At 42.8% G+C, this 13,196-nt stretch overlaps 1 protein-coding gene across 5 annotated transcripts in view; it reads right to left on the reverse strand.

Moving 5' to 3' along the window:
- Positions 1-1,421: 1,421 nt before the first annotated feature.
- Positions 1,422-13,196, reverse strand: part of KDM5D (lysine demethylase 5D) — a 45,088-nt gene continuing 33,313 nt past the window's right edge. For 2 of the 5 annotated variants that reach the window (XM_054545292.2, XM_054545293.2), the window contains exons 14-27: positions 12,644-12,763; positions 12,327-12,521; positions 11,871-12,052; positions 11,663-11,787; positions 11,410-11,557; positions 6,426-6,522; positions 5,471-5,829; positions 4,896-5,034; positions 4,264-4,443; positions 3,954-4,091; positions 3,167-3,766; positions 2,812-2,881; positions 2,459-2,658; positions 1,422-2,363 (exon numbers count right to left, since the gene is read on the reverse strand). In XM_054545292.2, coding sequence (XP_054401267.1) covers positions 2,013-2,363; positions 2,459-2,658; positions 2,812-2,881; positions 3,167-3,766; positions 3,954-4,091; positions 4,264-4,443; positions 4,896-5,034; positions 5,471-5,829; positions 6,426-6,522; positions 11,410-11,557; positions 11,663-11,787; positions 11,871-12,052; positions 12,327-12,521; positions 12,644-12,763 — 2,904 coding nt within the window. In that variant the 3' untranslated portion in view covers positions 1,422-2,012. Of the gene's footprint in view, positions 2,364-2,458; positions 2,659-2,811; positions 2,882-3,166; positions 3,767-3,953; positions 4,092-4,263; positions 4,444-4,895; positions 5,035-5,470; positions 5,830-6,425; positions 6,523-11,409; positions 11,558-11,662; positions 11,788-11,870; positions 12,053-12,326; positions 12,522-12,643; positions 12,764-13,196 lie in introns of those variants that run through there. The other 3 variants (XM_054545294.2, XM_063721471.1, XM_054545295.2) reach the window with 3 other exon arrangements.

A 13,196-nucleotide genomic window follows, 5' to 3' on the forward strand; every position in this document is an offset into this window, starting at 1 on the left:
TGTTTCTTAATGAACATATAACTTCTAATCACAAGGTAAATTCTCGCCTACGTGCAAAAACTTAGTGCTGCATCCTTGTGTATGGTTTTAAAAGTGTCAAAACTGGCCCCTCATGTCTAATACAGCCCCAATTAGGGGAGGCAACCTAAGAAAGGTATACAACTGTCCTGACTTTGGATTGCCTGCTTACTGTGAAGTATGTGAACCATTTGTGACTCAGAACTTTAGTGAGATTTTTGTAGGCAGAATTTCTCATCATGCCTCATCAGAATTTTCCGTTAACAAGTGTCAGAGAAATCTGTAATGGCTTGAGAATCACGACTTTCCTCCTATTTATGGAAGAGGAGAAAAAAGAAGTTTAGAAGACAATTCTCATATTTAGATAAATTATCTCAGGACTTTCTATTTATTTCACCTGGTCCCTATGGTGTGGTAAGGTAAAGTACATTGTGTTTTGACAGGTGAAGAAATTTCTACTCTACTAGGTCATCACCAAGCATAGCTTTGTTACTGGGTAAGCTAATTATAGTTCCCTATGACAGTATCAAAGAAAGAAAGAGGTGAAAAGAGTAGACAATAAGGAAAGTAGGTATGATTATAGGCATGAGAAATGCTATGGGTAATCACGTGATCTACACTGACTCAAGTCAGCAAGGAGTAAGTGGAAAAGCAAGAGACTCAATCCACGATGACAGAATGTGTTCACTAAAAGGGATTAAGAGAGTATAATACAGTCTATATTATTAGATCACCCAGAGACACACAAAACAAGAACCGTGAATTGAATTAGTGGTATACTGATATAGTGGTTTTACCTGAAATATTTACACATCAATCCTACTGAATTCTTACAACAAATGATTTAGATTAGCTATTGTATTCACCAGTTGAAAGAACAGAAAATACTGAGGGAGATAACTTGTGTCGGTGCAACTCAATCAGATTTAGGACACAAAAGCAACTACATAATGAAAAAGAGAGCTGGTGACTTAACTTGCTAAAATAATCTGAAAAACAAAAAAGTGAGATGAATCTGTCTACCCTATTGTAAGACTTACTATAAAGCAACTGTAACCAAGACAATGTGATCTGGCCACAGGGGACAGACACATAGTTCAATGATGCAATGCAACAAGTAACTCAGATATTGGCACACACAAGTCCAGCCAACAGATTTTCAATAAAAAGCACAAAGCAATTAAGTGTAGGACAGATAAGTTTTCTACTGCTGGTGCTGGGTCAACTGGACATCCCTTTGAGAAAACGTTAACCTTGGCCCTAAGTCTCATGTGTGTTTTCTAAGTAAAATCTACCCTTCCCCACTCCCCTGAACAAGACTATTAAAAATTATGTTGACCCATGCTACTGTTGTTTCCTAACCTCAGTCCTTCACTCTTAAAGTTTAAGAAGTTCAAATCATATTCATAGTATCCAAACATACTCAGGTTTATTTTTAACAAAAGAAATGAAATTAAAAATAGACCACAGGTAGAGTCATGAAATTCTTGTTTTTCTCTATTCTTTTTGGTCTTTACAAGTAATTACACCGTACATTGTCTTCTTTTACAATAAGGACCCAAGGGGAGAAAAGAAAAGGAGGTACGATGAAGGTACAAGTTTTGAAGCACCAAAATATTTTATGACAGGGACAAAAAAACAAAAAACAAACAAAAATTGAAGTACAGAAATAGAGGGTGGTGGGGGCAAAAATAAAGGTATGCACTTGGGCTTCCTCAAGATTTGTTTGTCCCTATTCAGAATAGAATGAAACTGGCTTACGAAATCACTCCTGTATGCTAGCAGGAATGTTGGTGGCAAGACACTTCTGAGCATCGAGGTGTGGACTTTAAGAACCAACCTTTTAACAGTAACTCTAGGAGAGAGGATATCAAAAATTGGCAGTGAAAAATTATAGATAGGCAATAAGCTCCTTCTGAGGTCCAGGCTAGGAGATAGTAGGATTTAAGAAACAAACAAACAAAAACAACCACAAATGACCTTTGGTGCCACTGTCACAACTCTTGCTCATCAGAGCAGGAGAGTTGTAGCAAAGGCATTAAAGAAGGACAAGCAGCTGAGGAGCCTGAATCCTTGTGTTGTGACCTATTTTGGTTTCCTTTGAAGAAAGGGTTGTGGTCTGTGGAAGGTGTCAGGAACGTATTTTCACGGTCTGCTTTCTCCTGATAATGTTCTTCTTCTCGGCCCACCTGAGACATAATCCCTGAGCTCCGAGCCCTTTTTGACTGAAGCTCCTGTTGAACAAGATCCTCAACCTTTCTACCCTGATCCACCTTCTGCCGCCGCCGTCGTCTCTCCAAAGCCCGGCTCCTCGTCCGACTCCCTTGATGTTCAAACTTTTCCAGCTGCAATCACAGCCACACAAGGAGAAAAACGTCAGTACTGGGATCCCTGCCCGCTGGACCTAATCTCCTGCCCTGCCCATGACGCCACTTCCTACCTCCAGAAGTGTGCGAATTCTGTCCAGGTCTGGAGGCTGTCCAGCCTGCAGCAGCTGCCAGATGCTGTGGTTCTCATCCAGGGTCACCTCAAGCAGATCCCCTTCCATCATGAGCTCCTCCAGGGGAGCCCGGATTGCCTCAGGCAGCTCCAACACAGGGCCAGTCAACTGCGGCAACAGTGAGGACAGTAGCTCCAGGTCTGGGCGGAAGGTCGTGGGGTGAGGGGTGCAGGGACAGACTGGGTTAGAGGCCACTCTTGGTCTTATCCTCCATGGCCACAACAGAGGTGACAAATACATGGGTCACTCGGTTATGTTTAGCCAACAGCCTACCCAAACCACACCTGTCTTACCAGAGCCCTTTCCTGGAGCCATGTTCTCAGGACTGGTCACACTGTCTCCATTCTCCAGCAGTCCTTGGACCTATCAGGGAAAAAAAGAATGGGTAACAGTAATTGAGCTGATGAACTAGGTCCTATCTCTCCTCCCACAACCCCAACACTTGGGAGCCTCTATCTCCTGAAGGAGAGTATACACAGTTTTCCAACAGGGATCAGAGTCTAGGGATCTGGATAGGTGTAGAATGGGGCAACGAGACTAGGCCAAAGGAGACTGACAACTGGGGAACAGGGACAAGACTGCAGCCAAAAGAAGGACAGGGGCTAGAAGACAGAAATATGAGGACAATGGCTGGCCTGGAAAGCTCACCTTAGAAATAGTGTTGCCACTGCCTTCTCTGATAGGGTCACAGGCAGTGGCCGAAGTGTAGACTGAGGCCTCCTCTGGTCTGGGTTTGGCCTGTAGCTGTTGGCGAAGCTCAGCCAGCTGTCGCAACAGAGCAGTCACATCCTCAGAGGCCAGAGCCTTTCTGGCACGGTCTTGCCAGCCAATGGCCCTCTCTGTGAGACACTGAAGGGCCTCACCCTCAGGCAGCCGCACAGGCAGCCTCTGCAGGGCAACCAGCAAGGCTAGGATTGTCTCTAGGCGTGGCCGTCGTGAGCGCATACACAGTGGACACAGGAATTTTGTGTCCCATTCCCACCAGGCTAGCAGTGGAGATGAAGTCAGACTGGGCTTTGGAGAGGTGAGGAGATGGGGCACTGACACACACTGCCCATGGAACCAGTCCTGACACAGGTCACACTGCAGAGCTCCCACCCCAGCTGGCACCTGCCCACACACACAGATAGAAGTCGGAGAAGAGGCCATGAGAGATGGTGCCAGTGGACTGGGCTTGGCTGAGTTGGTGCGACGCAGCTGCAGGATACCCTCCTTCTCCTTCTGTTCCCCTTCCTTGAAGGCCACAATCTACCATGTCCAGAAGAGGGGGAAAGTAGGTCAGCAGTCCACCCTTACCCTTGTCTGGCATCCTAATGCCCGGCTCCCACACTAGGAGAACTGTAACAGGGCTCAGACACCCTAACATCACCGGCTCTCCTCTTTTCAGAGAGAAACTCAGAACTCATCTTTTCCCCATCTGGGCCATGTTCCTTACCACAGAGCCTGGGTCTCTGAGGTCCTGTGCAGACAGCCCCAGCAGCTCTGTGTCACATTGGTACAACCCCAGCGCCTTCTCCATCCACCGGCTACGCTTGGTGCTGTCTGAGCCAGCATCTGCACACGGGCAAAGCACCTGAGGCAGGCAGGCAGAGAGACAGGAAATGACCAGGCTTCCCTCACCTCCCACACCCTCTCCTTCCTACCCAGGTGCCCCCTAAAAAAATCTATGTTCTCATTTTACGCGCCATCTCACAGCAGCCAGGCGAGATGCAGAAGAGGCTGTGGGTCTGGGTCCCAGACCTCACCTCAAGCAGTGTGTAGCAAGAATTCTTCTTGAGAAAGGTCTTGGAGGCCTTCTCTCTCCAGGAATGTGCTGTCACTACCTGCAGCTCTAGCTCTCTCAGCTCTTCCAGCCCCACAGGCAAGTCCCGGCCCACAGCCACGAGGCCCTCCAAGTCATCCAGACAGGGGTAGTGGTCACCATTCTGGAATAGGGGAAAGAAACTTCATTTAAATTATGATAACAATATTGTGTCTAAATTTGTCCTGAGTAATACTGGGTATTATACTGCATAATCACAGGACTGAAAATCTGGAGATATTTTCTGCAACAGAAAAATGTGATAGAAACTCTTTTTCTCTCTGAACTCCTACTTTCATTGGCTCAGACCAAAAACTCCACACATACACGTCACTCTGTTGTATCCTGTTTCCTCTGTACACTTCTATATATCAATAGTCTCTGCTTAGCTCTACACCCATATTCATGCTTCTCTTCCCTTGGTTCCTATTCTGACATGCTCAGGTCCCTCAAGGAATCCTCCAATTTTCCACCTTCATTTTCTAGCACAACCCAACCAAGTAAAAACTATAAAGTATATCTGTCTCTCTTCCAACTGCTGGCCTGATGTAGTAAAGCAGAAATACTGATCCTCACTTGGATCTCATCCACATCAGCAATCCAGGCTTGTGCTTTAGTCAGAGCTTCTTTGAGAGCCTGGATGTTAGGCAGGTGAACAGGGATGTTTTCTGTCTCACGAATTATGGCTTCCAATGTGGCTGGTGGATGCTTTTGCCTAAAATTTTTTTGAAAAAGAGAAATCTATCATTACATGTTACAGGTATACATGCACCTTTTTTAAGTCCTAGGTTTCCTTGCTGAAAACATAAGCAATAAAAAGTCTGAGTGACAGAGTAAAGAAGCCACACCGAGGAACTCTCTAACATTGCAGTGGGGTATGTAGGTCTCTTGTAAGTCACATGCTGCATCCATTCACCTGGGAACTAAGTCATCCAAGGAACATTTCCCCAACTGTTGCCTTTACAACAGTGAAACATCAACATGACATGTCATATAGATGGGACTACATGATACATCATGCCAATCCTTTAGAGTTTAGTAGATGCCCAACTGGGAGTCTGTTGCCCAAGGGTCACCACAGAAATACTTAGGGTCATGCCAAACTTTGAGGATTATAGTCAAGATACAGACAGGGAGAGACTACGCCCCACCTGGCCTCCAGGCAGAAATGAGCCTTTTCTTCCCAGCGCTCTGCAATGGTCAGCAGCTCTTGCAGCTCAGCCCGGGCCTTGTCCACAGAAGGGCTGGAGGCTATCTTGGCACCCATAACCAAAAGCCCCTGCATGATGACCAGAGAGCCCCTGTGAGCAGAAGGGGCCAGGGCCTGCTTCACTTCATCTAGCCATTGCGCCTGCTCCACCTGCTGCTGAAGCTGATAGGCTTCAGGCACCTCTACACCCAGCTGTTGCCCCCTCTCCAACAGGGACCGCAATAGCCCTGGACTAGAGGGCAGTGTGGCCAGAGCCTCACGAGCCTCAGCTTGATAGGCCTCCACCTGTTCCAGGACATCCTGCAAGGACATAGGATAAAATGCAGATTCTTTAGCTACATAAATACTCAACCACCTAGATTTGCTCCACTTCTCATCTTCTTTTATAGGCATTTCCTACTGCTTAACACTTATTCTCAACCACATCCTAAAACATGATGTATCTGATAATAACAAAGGCCCTCTGTTTACCTAGAATGACATTTTTCTTCTTTAATTACCAAAATTTTTTTCCAAACCCACTTTAATACAATCTTATCCCTCTAGTAAGATTTCTAAGACTCTAGTGTCTGGAGGGAAATCAATCAACCAACCAATCAATTAATCAGTCAACCAATCAATTAATCAATCAATCCTCTCCATCCCATTCCCAAGAGCCAGTGTCTTATATAGGTCCTGTTTAGAGTTTTTAATTATTTCAGTCTGGAAGGATATTTCCTTGCAAGCTGTAAAGACAGAGATGGTATGGGAACACTTATCTCTGCCACTTCCAGGAAAGAACCTGCTATTATGAGGAGGTTGTTTAGAATAATTAGGTTCTCAAGCTTTCCTGACATGTCAGACTTCCTGAGTATTTGCTGTTAACAAAAATTCCAACTTTCCAGGCCCCTCCTTACCTTGACATCCCCAATCTGATGCATGGCACAAGGTAGGCTGCCCATCTGCTCAAGAAGGACGCGGAGTTCAGTCAAAGTCAGCTGTGGAGCGTCCATCCTGTAGAAGCCAGAAGGAACACCTCGTAAGGCCACATTTCAAACAATTTGAGACTTTTAACATACTTCCTTCTCTTTCATATTTCAGTAATACCCACAAAGGTTTTTTTCTAAGTTCAGCGATACTGACAAGTTAAGATTTGAAAAAACACCTGTAGGCGTTTGACAGCAGTTAATAGACACTACAGATATCACAGATATCAAAGTGAGAGAGTCCAGCTTCCTGAGAAAACATAACAGTATTAATCTGCTACCACTATGGCTACTAATACCACGCCACCATGGTACAAGCTGGCTAGTACCATTCGATAGAAGAATAGAAATAAATACAAATAGGTGGCAAGAGAAAACAAAAATGTGAAATGGCCCCCAGGTAGTTTAAGTTATATTTTCATCAGTCATCCAGTTAAGAGTTAAAGAATGAGGAAGAGATGTAAAAACAAATAGCCAACAGGATTCAGAAGTAGTAGCTTTCACAGTGAGACAAAACATCTACTAAGCCAGAAACTGAAGTACAAATGCAATGGAAGGATTAAGAAGGAAGGAGGGCTAAGTGATGATAAGTATGGTCAGAATAAATCTACTCTAGACAAGAAATGAGAGTTCATTATGTCAGAAGCGAAACTGTACTACAGGATGACAACTTCTAAGATTTACTCTTTGGTTCCAACTGCCTACAAGACAAAGAAAACTGAAGAGGCCAGGAAGTTAAATGCATGAGGAAAACTTTAGACAGATTAAAATGGAAACCCAAGGCATGTTATTTGGGTAACATGGGTTCAATCTGGAAAAGCCTTATTTCTCTTGAACCGGAGTAGGGAAATGAGTTATTCATAAAAGTGAAATTTTTTCTAAAATTTTAAGTTTCCATGTTGTAAAGAAAGGCAGCAATGAGAAAAAAGGTTAACAAGTATGAAATACCGAAATAATGGGCCAGGCGCAGTGGCTCATGCCTGTAATCCCAGCACTTTGGGAGGCCGAGGCAGGCAGATCACGAGGTCAGGAGATCGAAACCATCCTGGCTAACATGGTGAAACCCCATCTCTACTAAAAATACAAAAAAATCAGCTGGGTGTGGTGGCACACACCTGTAGACCCAGCTACTTGGGAGGCTGAGGCAGGATAATGGCCTGAACCCAGGAGGTGGAGCTTGCAATGAGCCAAGATCACGCCACTGCACTCCAGCCATGGTGACAGAGTGAGGTCCCACCTCAAAAAAAAGGAAAAAAAGAAAAAAAGAATATTTGAAATAATCTGTCTCTAAAATATGACAGACATGAGAATGAAGACAAAACACAAGAAACAAAGCTGAGTATGAGTCACTGAATATCTAGGTGGCACAGAAAAGAAAAAAGTCAATCTGGCATCTCAATTATAACTCAGGATAATAATTATGTGATGGACTATTTAAAAAGCTTCCTCATCAGTTTATTTAATTTAAATCAGACCATGCCACATCCTGTGGGACCTATCCTCCAAATAGGCCCAAAATAATAAATTTAAAATATCCATTTTGCTATGTACTTCTCCACTTCAAAATCTTTCTAGGTTTTCTTAAAGTTTATTGAAAAAATTACTTATATTCCCAGGTAGAAACTGGTTCAAATGTATACCCTTGCTTTACAGTCTTGATACCTTTATTCTGACCCTTAAACCTAATGACAAAAAAATCCCTTCTTTATCTAAAAGTCCTTCCTACTAACAGCTTTTTTTTTTAAATAGAGTAGTTCATCTAAAATTCCTTCCTACTAACACAGCTTTATTATTTTTTAAATAGAGTTTTTAAAAATACATGATTTAACATTGTCATGCACCACATGACATTTCAATGACAAACCACATATATAATAGTGGGCCTGTAAGATTATAACAGTACTGAAACACCCCTATCACCTGCTGACATCGTAGCAGTTGTAAAGTAGCAACACATTCCTCATGTGTCTGTGGTGATGCTGGTGTAAACAACCCGTTGTGCTGTCCGTCATGTAAGAGTCTGTTTAGCACATGCATCACATAATACCTGATAACAAACAGCCATATACTGGTTAATGTTTGACACCACATTTTTCTAAACTATTATTTTAGAATATACTCCTACTATAAACAAAAGTTAACTGTCAGGCAGTCTCAAAAGTATTTCAGGAAGTATTCCAGCAAGAGGCACGGTTATCTTAACAGATCCCATTCTACATGTGTCAGTGCCCTGAAGACCTTCCACTAAAATAAGACATAGATGGGGGATGATGGTGACATTCAGAATCTGACTCTGTGTAGGCCTAGGCCAATGTGTGTCTTTATATCTTAGATTTTAACAAAAATGTTTAAAATGGAAAACAAATCTAAAAATTGTTTACACAGAAAAGTTTACAGAACAATATGAGGAAAGAAAATATTTTTGTACAACTCTACGACGCATTTGTGTTTTAAGCAAACCGTTATTAGAAAAGAGTAAAACATTCAAATAGAAATTAAATGTTTATGAAATAAACAATTTACAAAAACAGACTCACAGACCAATGAAACACGATAGAAAGCCCAGAAATGAGGCTGCATACCTACAACCATCTGATCTTTGAGAAAGCTGACAAAACCAAGCAATGGGGAAAGGACTCCCTATTCAGTAAACCCTGTTGAGAAATCTGGCTGAGCCATATGCAGAAAACTGAAACAGGACCCCTGCCATATACCTTACACAAAAATCATTTCAAGATGGATTAAAAACATGAATTTAAAACCTGAAACCATAAATGCCCTGGAAGACAACCAGACACAGGCATGGGCAAATATTTCACGATGACGACACCAAAAGCAACTGCGGCAAAAGCAAAAATTGACACGAGTCCTAATTAAAAGAGCTCCTGCACAAAGAAACTGTCTACACACAGGGTAAACAGACAACCTACAGAATGGGATAAAGTTTTTGCAAATTATACATCTGACAAGGGTCTAACATCCAGCATCTATAAAGGAACCTAATCAAATTTACAAGAAAACAACCCCATTACAAAGTGGGCAAAGGACATAAACAGACACTTTTCAAACGGAGACATACATGCAGCCAACAGACATATGAAAAAATGCTCAGCATCAGTGATCATTAGAGAAATGCAAAACAAAACCACAGTGAGGTACCACCTGATAACACCTGTCAGAATGACAATTATGAAAAAGTCAGGAAATAACAGGTGTTGGCGAGGTGGCGGAGAAAGAGTAACTGCTATACAGGGTTGGTGGGGGTGTAAAAATTAGTTCAACCATTGTGGAAGACAGTGTGGCAATTCCTCAAAGATCTAGAGGCAGAAATACTATTTGACCCAGCTAACCCATTACTGGGTATATACCCAAAGGTATATAAATTGTTCTATCATGAAGATATATGCACGTGTTATGTTCACTGCAGCACCACTCACAAAAGCAAAGACATGAAATCAACCTAAATGGCCATTAATGATAGACTGGATAAAGAAAAAGTGGTACATACACACCATGGAATTACAATGCAGATATTACAAGAACGGCACCATGCCCTTTGAAGAAACATGGATGGAGCTGGAGGCCATTATCCTTAGCAAACTAACACAGGAAGAGAAAATCAAATACCACATGTTCTCACTAATATGTGGAAGCTAAATGATGAGAACACATGGACACACGCACAGAGGGAACAGCACACACTGGGGACTATCAGAGGGTGGAAGGTGGGAGGAGGGAGAGGATCAGGAGAAATAACTAAGCGGTACTGGACTTAATACCTGGGTGATAAAACCCCCATGTACATGGGGTTAACAAAACCCCATGACACAAGTGTACCTATATAACAAACCTGCACATGTACCCTGAAAAAAAGTTTTAAAAATTTACAGTAGCTGAGGCTAATTTACCATCTTTTTTTAAGATACCTTTACATAAATTTAACATAGCCAAAGTGTAAAGTGTTTATTAGGTCTCCAGTAGTGTACAGTCATGTCCAAGGTCTTCACGTTGTCTTACTAGTCAGTTCCTCACCCAGAGAAACTTCCTGTCCTGCAAGTTTCATTCATGGTAAGTGCCCCATATTTTATGTCTTCCACAACTCTTTTATTGTAGTAATTCTACATTTGTGTATTGTGATACACAAATACTCACCATTGTGTTACAACTGACAACAATATTCAGTACAGTACCATGCTGTGCAGGTTTGCAGCCTAGGAACAAGAGGCTGTACCACACAGCCTAGGTGTGTAGGAGGTCACAGCATCCAGGTTTATGTAAGTAGACAGTGCATATGCAACAATGACAAAACCGCCTAATGGTGCTTTTCTCCTAACACATCGCCATCATTAAGTGATGCCTGACTGTACATAATCATTTACTTGATTTTTCAATCTAAAAAGCATATGTATCGATCGTCTTACACATTTGGAAAATAACAGTTAAATAAACTTCTAGGATTATTTTAACCTCTAAAGTTTTACCTAACTACACAGCCAAAAGTAAATTTTATGGAAATTCTGATGTCTGCATAATGCTATGAGATTTCCTAAGAAGTAGGAAAAGACTGCAATTTTGCTAGTATATATTTATATCTTATTGCCACATTATTTTGTTAGAAACTGTTTAGTTCAGTAATTTCTAGTTCATATTATACTGTTTTTTGTCCATGTGTTATCTACTCTTTCTCAGTAAAATCTGAGTCTGCGCTTCTTTTTTTTTTGCTGTTGTTTTGAGATGGAGTTTTCCTCTTGCTGCCCAGGCTGGAGTGCAATGACGCCATCTCGGCTCTCTGTCTCGTGGGTTCAAACAATTCTCCTGCCTCAGCCTCAAACAGGATTGTGTGTTTATAGTCTACCCATTTTTGTTATTCATTTTCACACACTGACACCCTTCTTTGCCTTCTCCTCTCACGTACCTGGCCACCTGACCACTGACCAGCCCCAGGACTTGAGAAATACAAGCCTCCACCTCACTCAGGCAGTTCTTCAGTCGCTGAAGCAGCTCACTATTAGGAAACCTCCTCTCACGAGCCTCAGACTCCAGCGCCCTTAGCTCTTCAAAGCCTAGAGAGAGTGTAAGTTGCAACAGGTAGGCAGTGTTAGGTTGAGAATACCCAAAAGAAAGAAATAAGGCTTACGCAAGGGTTCCTTCCATTTCCCATGACTCACTGCGCTTACGGCCATCCTCCACCTCCAAAGCCACTCGCACTTTGTTGGCCCAGGTGTCAAAAGACTCAGCCCGAATCTTCAGTTTATGCAGCATGGTGGGGAGCTCATCCAAGGTGTACCGATACCTAGAGGAAGAAAGCCAGGAAGGGTACACATCTGGCCCAGCTCTGTAACCTCCTCAACGTCCCCACAGTGTTCTCATGCTCACCGTAGGTACTGTCGGCTACTAGAGCACTTGCAGAGGTCGTTGATGTGGGAAAGGCATACAAGGCCATCTGGGCAGTCGTAGCAGGCCAGAGCTGACAAGAAACATGTAGTCTTGCACTTGATGCACTGGCGTTCATCATCTGGGAGCAGCTCAAAAGCCTCTCGCTCAGCCTCCGTGACGCCCTGGGGGTGTTCAACCCACATATACTGTAAAGACTAGGAGTAGGGTTGTGGACACCCCACCTCAGCCAACACTGAGCCCTGATGTGGACTCAACCTTGTAAGGATAGCTGTAGAGAAATTGGAAGAAAAAATATAAACACATACAGACTCTGTCTTTACATTTCAAAATGCATAACTTAAAGATCAGGCACACAGTGGTTACTCAGCGTTGGTCTGTGTCTCTGTAATGTAATATATGTGACTAAATCCCTAAGCTCTGCTCTTGACCACCCACCTTCTCCAAAAGGGCCTTTCGTAGACGTCGCTCCTCCTGAACCATAATGAACATCTCCTTGTGCACAGCTACTGCTAGATTGAGATCCAATGTCTCTGGGAAGGCAGCCATCTTGCAGATGAGCTCCTCATGGGAGAAGACACAATAGCGCCGGAGCCGGCGGTAGTGTTCAACGCACTGGCGTCCAGCAGGTAGCTGCAAGTGCGTTCAAGATTGTGTGTGGCTATCTGGAGACCACAATGCTTAGCATCTCCACAATAATCCTTACCCATATTCTTTATACGTTCTACCTGCAGGCCCACTGCATGCCCACTCACCCAGTCAGCAGTGCAAAAGTTGACAGCTTCAGCGAAATTGTAGCCTTGGTTAAAACCACTGTGGTAAGCACGAGGAAAAGTGATGACAAACTCCCCTGCACACTGGTTTGTGCGGACAACCTAAAAAGGAGAAAAAAACAGAAAGAGGTGTGGATCAGAACTGATGGGCCAGATGTGAACTCAAAGATGTCTCTAGATGCTGGAACGGATGTAGGAAGAGTGGAAAGGCTCTATCTTCAAGTACATGTCCTAAAGAAAAATGAGATTGTGAAGTTTAAAAGTGATATTCATAGAAAAGTACTCAAAATATGCGTAATTCAAGAAACAAATATAGAGGGGTCCACAAACAAGTGAAAAGAATCTTTGCTTCTATAATCAAAGAAATGTAAGTTTTTAAAGTCATAGAATTAAGTCACCAAAAATGATGAAGTTGGAAACTCCACAACTCTGTCCCTCTACTGAAACAATGATCTAGTGTTGAAATGTTCAGAGCAGTGTAATAAAATAATAAAAAAAAAACCCTCAAATCAGGAGAATACTTAATGAATTTTTA

This window comes from Pongo abelii, chromosome Y, assembly GCF_028885655.2.
Source record: "Pongo abelii isolate AG06213 chromosome Y, NHGRI_mPonAbe1-v2.0_pri, whole genome shotgun sequence".
NCBI lineage: Eukaryota > Metazoa > Chordata > Mammalia > Primates > Hominidae > Pongo > Pongo abelii.